This window comes from Aythya marila (genome assembly GCF_965140915.1).
Source record: "Aythya marila genome assembly, chromosome: 1".
Lineage (NCBI taxonomy): Eukaryota > Metazoa > Chordata > Aves > Anseriformes > Anatidae > Aythya > Aythya marila.
This window is the reverse complement of record NC_139042.1, coordinates 146,486,072-146,495,997: the sequence shown is the minus strand read 5'-3', so window position 1 is coordinate 146,495,997 and position 9,926 is coordinate 146,486,072. Positions and strand designations below refer to the sequence as shown.

The 9,926-nt window shown below is 46.8% G+C and overlaps 1 protein-coding gene across 3 annotated transcripts in view; it reads left to right on the top strand.

Annotated features, from left to right (window-relative positions):
- Positions 1-4,093: 4,093 nt before the first annotated feature.
- Positions 4,094-9,926, top strand: part of DGKI (diacylglycerol kinase iota) — a gene marked incomplete at its 5' end in the record, with an annotated part of 211,137 nt that continues 205,304 nt past the window's right edge. For 2 of the 3 annotated variants that reach the window (XM_082760600.1, XM_082760599.1), the window contains one exon: positions 5,368-5,546. In XM_082760600.1, the coding sequence (XP_082616726.1) occupies positions 5,368-5,546 (179 nt within the window). Of the gene's footprint in view, positions 5,547-9,926 lie in introns of all 3 variants that reach the window. The other variant, XM_082760598.1, reaches the window with a different exon arrangement.

Sequence of the window (9,926 nt, the reverse complement as noted above, 5' to 3'; positions counted from 1 at the left end):
GGTGCTTTAACCCAAGGACTGCCTTTGCTGGGCACCACCACTTCATATCAGAAGAGAAGGAGATTGGAGCGAGAGGCATCGTTTTGTCTGCCCTGTCCTCTTGGTCTGCCCCATCTCACACTCTGTCTTTGTGCAGTGCTGTACGGGAACAGTCTTCAAGGTGGAGCCTGGTTCTGTCATGAAAGATGTGGGGAGAGAGGGGCTTTGCTTTGCCCTTCCAGATCTGCATCCCGCTCCTTTTCTCTGCTCTCATTGTTTCAGAGAGCACTGCAGCCGCTGTCTCTCTGTTGCTGGATGCCCCTTGCTTTCTGAGCAGATAATTTCACAGGCCAGAGCTATCGATCCGGGGCACTTGTTAGCAGCATCGAGCCTCGCAAAACATTTTTACAGGGAAATTGTTAGACCGTGACTGCTTGTGGAAGTCACCCTCAGCCTCATTTTATCTGAGCTCAGTTCCTCCGAGAACACCAAACACCAGTGGGGGATTAACAATGGGTTAAAAACCTCACCGGGTCTCAGCATCACCCTTACAGCACCATACAGCAGGCGAAGCCGCAGGGAGCCTGTGATTAAAAAAGAAACCCACGCATCCAGTGGAGAAACACTGGGTGATGAGCTGTCGTGCTCGCTACCTCTCACCCCTCGGTACGTGCTGTTCCCTGGAAAGCCTGCTTCTGCTTGGATTCAGGGCACTGACACTCTTCCTCAGGCTCATTCCCTCTGTGAAGCAGGAGGAAGGATGCAGTGCAGCTTGCACATGCCCATCCCAGCATGGTTTGGGTAGCGAATCTCCATCTTTTGCTCTTGTACAAGCCTCATGCCTGTTTTATAATCACACGGACTTCAGCCCTGCAGATATTTTGTGGTGGATGCATTAGCAGTGCTCTCTTTCCTTGTTTGTTTGCTTGGGGCTTTTTAGAAAAATAGACCCCATTAGATGGGAATTTAAAAGCAGTGAGGAAAAGCCTACACCTTTGCCATAAAGGAAATTATTCTGCGGTAGTCATGTAGAGAGCAAGGGCAGGGACTGAGGAAAGGAGCTCCTGGGAGTAGCCCTGCCCATGGTGTGCGGGGAACTTGGCGGACTCTTCTCTGGGCTTCAGTTTCGTGGTCTATGAAAGGGGGATAATGGCTTTCTCCTCTACATAAAGATAAACCAAAGAAAGGAGATCTGGTGGAATTAGTAATTAAAAACAAGATCATATTTTGCTTCACGTAGAGTGAATAATGCTTGTGTGCCCTGTCTCCCTCTGATCTGTGCTTCAAAAAGTTGAAGCGGATGATTTGACTTCTCATTTTCTTGGTGCTGTCTCACAAGGGCTTTGAGCACTCCACACAGGAGCCATGTTATAAGGAATGACTTGTTTAACTTTTCATAATTGAGTTAATCTGAAGTTGTATTTGCAAGAGCTGTAGATATTACTATAAAGTTATCTTTTCTGAGTACCTCCAGTAAGGAGGAAGATGCATGGCCTGGCCCTTATCTTTGCTGTGACACAACTGACAAAAAAAAAATATTGCAGAGCAAATCCACGGCTGCTGGGTTGTCTCCCTTTGGTCAAAGTGGTGCTGAGGTTCTGGTTACCCCCCTTTTAAGCTGTTTTGGTGAATTCCTGGGCTTGATCTGTGGAGGTTGTGAGGTGCAGCACCGAGGTGCTTCCAAGCCAGGAGCAGGCCCTTGTCACTGCCACGGAGCACCTCAGCAACAGGAGCCAGGGCCTGCTTCTAGCTGTGGCAGCAGGCGTGGAGGAAGGGGAGCAGCAATGCTGCAAAATAGCTGAAATTTGGTTAAAACAAACAAACAAACAAAAACGAAGCTCACCAGATGCAAACTGCCTGGTGAGGTTGCTCTGCCCAGCAGGAGAAGCTGAGGAGGCGAGGGCAGATCTCCATGTGTCACCTCAGCCACTGTCAGTCCCTGCAGAATAAGCAGTGCCTAAACCTCAAGCACTGACCCCAAGTGAGGGGTTGTTATTTGTGTTATATTGAGGGTGAATTTGGTATGACCCTAAGGAGTATGGGCCTTCCTAGTAGACTCCTCCCCGGCCAGCCTGGCACACCAACCATGTAAGGTTATCTCACCCCTTTCTTCCCCCTCCCTTTTTATTTTTCTTCATATTTTCACCTATTTACTCTTAGGAATTAGATTTTCAGTCCTTTCCCTTCTGAATAAAACTCATCAGCCTGTGCACACTGGGGTGTTCAGGACAGGCTTTAGCAGGCACATGAATGACGGAATAAACCTCCTTCTCCTGGCTTGACTCCAAAAGGCTGAATTCCCTCCTTCCTCAGCATTTCCTGCTCCATTCCTCCATCCACCTGCTGTAAGATCCCCCCAAGAGAAGTGCCTGCTACACACCAAAGTTCACCAGCTCCCCTGATGAGCAGGGGGCCCCGCCACTGAGCCAGCTCGAGGAAGGAGATACCTGCTGTGGGAGTTCAGGCTTTTGCCAGCACAGTGCTCCCAGATATTGCCAAAACCTGCTGGAAATCTATCTCTGTGCTCCTCTTTCCCCCCTGGTGCAGCAGTAGGTCTGCAGGCACACCTACAAGTGAATTTGAGGAAGTTTTTGCTGTCGTTGCCTGCCTAAAACCCCCACAGTTGCCAGCTGTGCCGCAGGTGTGGCTGTGTGAGCAGGGCTTTCCTTCTCCAGCCTCGGGTTCGCTCACAATCGCTCACATTCAGCAAAAGGTATAGGAAGTTGCTTTATGACTTCACGTTGCAAATGAGTCATGCAAATCGCAGCAGTCAGAGGCAAAGCAGGTAATCCCAGCACACGGTGGGTGCTACCAATGAGCAGGAGCCACAATATGTTTTTTGCTGGGAAAGGAGCATGTGGCTCACTGGTATGGATGCAGGCTGAAGGAGGGTTTGGAAACTCATTTGCTCTTGGGCTTTGCACCAGTGCTTGGGGGCAACAGGAGCAGTTTGCAGGGGCACAGCCCACGGAGCTGCTCTCCCATGGAGCGAGGGCTAAGAGGAGCAGGGCTGTGAGATGGGGAACACTGTTCTGCTCTCCAAGTGCAAAATTCGCGTGGAACCAAAGTGTTTTTGCACAAGCCACTGGCATCTTTCCAGAGCAACAGCACATATGGCTCTCAACAACACCAAAGGCTCAAAGGCGCTTTAAGTGACTGGAGCAGGGCTTATAGCAATGCTTCACGTCCCTGAAGCTGGATTTTGTGGTAGGTTTTAAAAGATCTCTGGTTCCATCCCAAAATGTTGTAGCTTCTTTCTGTGAAAAGGGTGGCCACATGCTCTTAAAGTGGATGCTTTCACTAGCACTACTGGCTGTTAGCTTCCCTGCAAGTTCATCTGGAGGCTTTCTGAGGTCCCATGGAAGAGGCAGGGAAGCTTCCAGCAGAGCTCCTGCTGCCCTGCAGATCTCTGTACGCAGCTGAGAGCAGGATCCGGACCGTAATTTAACAGCTCTGCACAACAGCTTTAGTTGTGTTTCTCCGAAGCCATGTTTTACATTGTTTAACTGTGCTTTCTTCCATGTGCTTCATTAGTAACTAAAAGTAGTCTGATGTTTGCGGGAGGAAATGTACGTACAGATTGGAGGAAGCGTGTGCACATAGATCCTTCGTGCATATGGATGGAATATAATTTTGAAGGTTGGCTAAACTTTTAAAATGCTCGAAGTGTAGCAAAGAGAGATACTTTTCATCACCCTTCTCTCCTGCCAACAGGGGATGGGAAAACATTGGTTGGACAGCTCGGGGAGCCTGTCATTACTGAAGTCGAAGCAAGTGATGTACACATGATGTGTGCTAAGTATGGATAAGCTGAAACTTTAAATAGGCTTGGAGGAGGAGCAAAGCTCAGGTTTAAAGAGCCAACTGACTGGCTTAACGCTGGCTCACTTACACCCAAGGTGTTGCAACATCTGGTGTAACTCTGGTGCCTATGGCAGCACGTAAATGCTGCTTTCCTGTGTGCCTTTGGGCTTTGTCACGGGCTGTGCTGGTGCAGTATCACAAAGTATCACAAAGAGGGAGGGGAATGGAAATTCATGAAAATGTATGAAATCTTTTCCTGTAGGGCTTGCCTTCTCAGGAGAGCAGTGATGTTCAGTTTTCTCCTCTTTTATTTATTTATTTATTCTTTCAGCTTGCCATGCTTTCTATCACTTTGCCTTGGATGGGTTTTGGATGCAGAAGATAAAGCACTTAAAGCATAATTTGTGCTACAATTTTTGTATAGCCCCAGACCTTGATCTTTTCCATTCTTTTTTAGTCTCATTCCCAATGCTAGATCATGTGCTTAAACAGGACCCACCTCCAAAGTTTTTCTTCATTTCCCCCAGTGGGCTAGGGGGCTAATGTGGTGGGAGGACAAGTCATTTTACTATTAGACACTATGAGGTTTGTGACGGAAACAGTACCCTGCTCTGTGGGGCTGGCTGTTTGGGCTGTGAGCATGTAAAGGCAGATTCCCAGAAAAAAAAAAAAAAAAAAAAAGAAGAAGAAAAAGAAAATAATGAGGAAAAAGAAAATGAAGAAAAAGAAAATGAAAGAGAGAAAAAAAGGAAAAGATAAAAAGGAAAAGAGAAAAAAGAAAAAAAAAAAAGAAAAGAAACGGAAAAGAAGGGAAAGAAAAAAGGGAAAGAAAAAGGGGAAGGAAAAAAAAGGAAAAAGAAAAAGAAGAAAAGGGAAGAAAAAGGAAAAAAAAGAAAAAAAGAAGGAAAAAAGAAAAAGAAAATAATGTAGAACAAGAAAATGAAGAAAAGTAAAATGAAAGAGAAGAAAAAAAGGAAAAGAAAAAAGGGAAAGAAAAAGGGGAAGGAAAAAAAAGGAAAAAGAAAAAAAAATAAAAAGGAAGAAAAAGGAAAAAAAGAAAAAGGAAGAAAAAGGAAAAAGAAAATAAAGTGGAATAAAATAAAATGGAATATAAAATAAAATAAAATAAAATAAAATAAAATAAAATAAAATAAAATAAAATAAAATAAAATAAAACAATTTTTTTAATTATTAAGCCCCCCCCCAAAGCGGCCGCCGCGCTCCCGGTCCCCGTCCCGCGGGGGCGTGTCCGGGCGTGGCGGGGCGTGTCCCGCCCGCGGCTCCCCGCGCTCCGATTGGCGGCCGGCGGCGGGGGCGTGCCCCGGGGGGGCGTGCCCCGGCCGGGAGTTTCCCACAATGCCCCGCTGCGGTGCGGCCGCCGATGGATGCTGCGCGCCCGCGCTGCCATTTGCAGCCGCCGCGGCTCGCAGCGCGCCCCGGGGCCCCGGCAGCGCCGGCGCCCCCCCGGCCCCCGCCGCGCCCCAGCGCCTGCAGCCGCCGCCCGCCGCCCCCCGGCCGCCCCCCCCCCCCCCTCCTCTTCCTCCTCCTCCTCTTCCTCGTCCTCCTTCGCGGCCCCCCGCCGCAATGAATCCCCCCGCCGCGGCCGGCGGCGAGGAGCCGGGGGCGGCGGGCGGCTGCCGGGGGGCCGAGGGCGGCGGGGAAGCGGTGGGAGCCGCGGGGGTCCCGGAGGAGCCGGGGCTGGGCGAGGAGTCGCTGGAGGAGAAGCTGCGGAGCCTCACCTTCAGGAAGCAGGTGTCCTACAGGTGGGTGCCGGTGCCCGTGCCCTGCTGCCCCCGCTGTCCCCCGTGCGGTGCGCTGGAGCACGGGCAGGGCGCTGCTTTCATAACCAGGGTCCTGCGTTTTTGCCGCTCTGCCTCCATCCCGTGCCCGCCGTGCCGAGCACACCGGCTCCTTCCTCCTGGGAACGCACCTGTGTGGGGATGTGGGCGGTGGGGGTTTGGCCGCTCTGCTCCTACCGCCGGCGATCTGCTCGCGGTCAGCAGCTGCTGACAGCCAGGCACCGCCGTCTGAGATGCTTCATGCAAAAAAAGTTCTTCGGTCTTACCTAATTCTGGCTGCAGAGGCAGCACGCCATCAGCTACCGGTGCTGGAGCGTGCTAGGGATGAGCGCTCTTAGCCGAGAGGATAGGAAGCACTGAGCTGCTCCTCGTTCCCTCTCCGCAGCGAAAGAGGGCTTCTAGGCTTAGGTAGGCAAGAGAAGAATCTCCTCTGACACGGAGTTACTTTTTTTTTTTTTCATGCTGTCAGCTTTAATCTGAGATAGCTTAGTAATGGTTTGAGTCCCTGCATGTGGTAGGGCTTAAGAATGATGTAATTAAACACTCTTCAGAGCTGAAGTTTTATATAATCATCTATGCAGGGAGACCTCCTCGTAAGGGTGATGGTCTCAGTGGTGAGTGTAAAGTTTGGGGTGATACATCCAGGATTCAGTAGGGTGAGTGATATGAAAAGGAGAAACTTAATGAACACCTAAAGGGCGTTACGTTACACCAGTAACCTCTTGGTACTTTTGCACCTCTATCCTGCTAGTTTCTCTAGCACAGACCGCTTAGCAGCACGTTGCCTATTGCTGGTAAAGGCAGATTCTGTAGGTGGGCTACTGAAGTAATGGTTAACGAGGCAGGTTTGCTAATGGGTATCATCTTAGCAGAGAAGTCATGGGGTTTGTAACACATGTTTTTGGAGATGCTTCTACTCAGGCTGTACGTTTTCATTTTTATTTCGTTAGTTTGGGCATCTTCCCCTTCTGAGGAGAGGTGGGGGATATTAAAATCTGTAGTACCCTGCTCTCTAGACTATCTAGAAGTGTGCTACAGCCATGGGTATTCAGGTTTTCTGCATGGTGTATATTTGTAAGGGTTTTATAATAAATGCTAGTAGGAGAAATGCAGGGTTTATTTCTTCTTCCTCCTGCTTTTCTCCTCCTCCAGCTAGGCAGGTGTATGACAATTCCTGAACCTTTAGATAAGAAAGTCTTTTCCTAAGTGCCTCTTGATGCACATTACTCATGCAGTTTGACTTAGACTACGTGCTAGAAAGTACTTTTTCTTTGTATCCTTAGATTTCCACACTTTTTCCTCTGGAACTGGTTTTCTACAAATTATGTGTGTGCGCTCATTTATCCATGGGAATGATCGGAGTAGATAGAAGAACAGAAGACTTTCATAAAGGACCTCTGCTGAGCTCTCCACACCCTGCAACCCCCAGCCTCCTCAAATTGCTACCATTATCCCTATAAATTATGGTGTTGAAATACATTTGTAAATGTAAATGACTATATATATATTTTTAAATCTATTTATGTTGGTGGTACTTGGGCTCCCTTATCCACTAGTACAATGGAAGCTATTCAAGGCTTTGTAGTGCCTTTCAAACAGCTCATATAGGATTCTCCATACGTATGTTACATTGACAAACACCCATATATCTTTATTTATATGAGCAGAAAAAACAACAACAGCAAAAAACATAATTAGAACTTGCTTTAAATAATACAGATATCTGCAAATGCACGTAACAATTCTGTTGTTGACAACGGAAGAAATGAAATATGTGGCTGAAAGAGAGGTCAAGGTATTTCTACAAGGGGGAAAAAACACATTTTCCGTACCAGTTCTATGTTAATCACTCCCTATCATGCAAACATGATTTACCTGAATTTAGCTGAAAGTATTATCCTTTTTTTCCTTATTTTTGTTGCTAAAAAGCAAGAATTTTATTGTAATACATAACTATTTAACTAATGACATAGCTTTTATTGCATATGCATAACATGTTGATGCCTCCAGAAGTGTACAAAAATCTGAGCAACAGGGTTCAGAAAACAGCATTTTGCACTGGCATGGCCGGTAGCTTACAATACAGAAATGGCTGTGGCAAATATGTAGTGGATTTGTGTGGTAAATACATGTATTAGGCATGCACCTCCCCCATATCATGCCATAAGTTTTTCTGATTTAAAGGAAAAAGTTCCTGTAAATACTACAGGTATGTTGCATAGGGAGCTCCCAAGCCCCATTGACCTCGCTGTGTTCCCAGCCATCACATAGCACCTTACATCTCATGCTCCCAAAGCTTTTTTCCCCGCACCAAACACTCTTAATTCTTTTAAGAATAGATGTCTGCTTGCTGTTTTCTTTCCAGTAATGTGATATAATTATGTATACATACGCAGTGGGGATACGCCACTTATCTGTGCTTGTGCGTGAGTTAATGGCTTTAAAGCGTGCCTGTTTGTGTGCGTGTCTATGTGTTGCCAACACACATTACTTAAGCGGATCTTAATTTGCAGACGGGGTGCCTGCCCTTCCCGATACACCACGCCGTGAGCAGCGGTGCTGCCACAGCTCAGCCCACAGCTGGAGGTTACTGCTTGTCCCATTGTGGGGCTGGGTAGGGAGCAGGGAGGCAGTCTGAAACCCAGGGTGTCCCCTCCTTGGTGAGGGGCATCTTGCAGAGCTGGTCTCTGTGCAATCCAAATGGAAACTCAGAGAAATGGTCGCCTTTTTCATCCTCGTGCACTTAAATGAGGACAGACTATGTAGGAGCTGCATGTGAACTTCAGAATGCCAGCAGATAAACAGCCATTTCTAGGGCTAATTTTTACCCTACAGATCTGAAAATAAGCATCTTAAAGACTCTGGCTTTCCTGCTTACAAATCTGAACCATGGGCTCAGAGTGAAAAATATGTTTTTCTCATAAACTGATAGAACTCAAATTCACTGCAAAGAAATTGGCAACTGGAGAGAAGGGGGGAAAAAATGAATCAAATATGTATCCCTGCTAAAGAGAAATGCTCTCAGCAGATTGACTGGTTCTTGGAGTTGTATTTACCTCCTCTATTGCTAGGTCTGGCTGATATGTACTAGGTGTTGTGACATGAGCAATAGGCAAAATTTTCTTTCCTTTAAATTTTTATCATTATTTTTGTCACTGCGGGGTGCTGTGAAGAACTCTACAGTCTCTTTTAGCTAAAGTACAAATGAACTTTCCTCCAAATAATTTTTGAAATTACAATAAATTAAGCTATTACCAAAGATAAGCTCAATAAGAATATTTGTGCAATAAAAGGCTATTGCTACAGAAAGCCTGGGCAATAAAGCTCCACCCTGCAGATTTCCTGCAGGTGTTTGCAGATTCATCTGAAAAATAATCATGTTATTTTAATTGTTTAAGCTTAAAGAAATGGTAAAATATCCAAAACGCAAACAGCGGCAACAACAACAAAACCTAAGCAAAAAACTAACTCAAACCATCAATAATGCAAACGGTTTTTAATTTCTTAATAATTATTATCTAGAAATCCAGGGAATCTTGGTTAGCGGCCTTGGGAAGGAAAACAAAGTAAGTCTGAAGTTTTAATGGCCCTCTTGTGAGAGCTCAAGTGGCGTTTGGCAACCATTTGTCACTAGGGGATAGTTTGTCTAGAGCAATGTAATTTCACTTCGACGAAGTGGAGGAATGCTGCCTGATGTTGTGCATGGCAGACTATAGGATTCTTACTTGTATGTGGCTTGGATTCCCCAAAACTGGGGCTGTTAGGAGACCCTTGGAACGGCCCACTGCTGGTAGGCAGCAGGCTGGTGGTGTGCTTGTTTGGCTCAGGTTGTTCGCCTGAGCTGGAGATGCTGAGTTTCACTTTTAGTAATGGAAGTGGACAGAGGTGGTGGTTTTCTTATCTTGCCATGCCCGTTGGAGCCCAGATCCGCTCAGAGGTGTCTCTGTTTGAAATGGGTGGGTTGAGCTTCCACACCTGGTGCTTCTCTGACCAGCCATGAAAAGTTGCTTGGTGCCTTCCCGTGTAAAGTGGGTAGGTCTGCAAACACGCCAAGAACCAAGCTGACCTCTCCGCCCACACCATCAGCAATATGTGGCTGGTAGTTCTGGCAAAAAGGGGCCAGAATGATAATCAGAGTGGGTTTTGTTCCTGCATTTGCAGGGGAAAAGTCATGGCTGAGGAATCCTGGGAAGTTCCCCAATTCAACAGGCCTCATCACTGCTGATGTGTTTGGATGAGACAGAGAACACGAGTACCTGGGATTACAGATGAATCCTTGGACCAAAATAGAAACTTAAGGACAGGAAACATCCTTGGGCTTTGCTTTATTTATTTACAGATGTG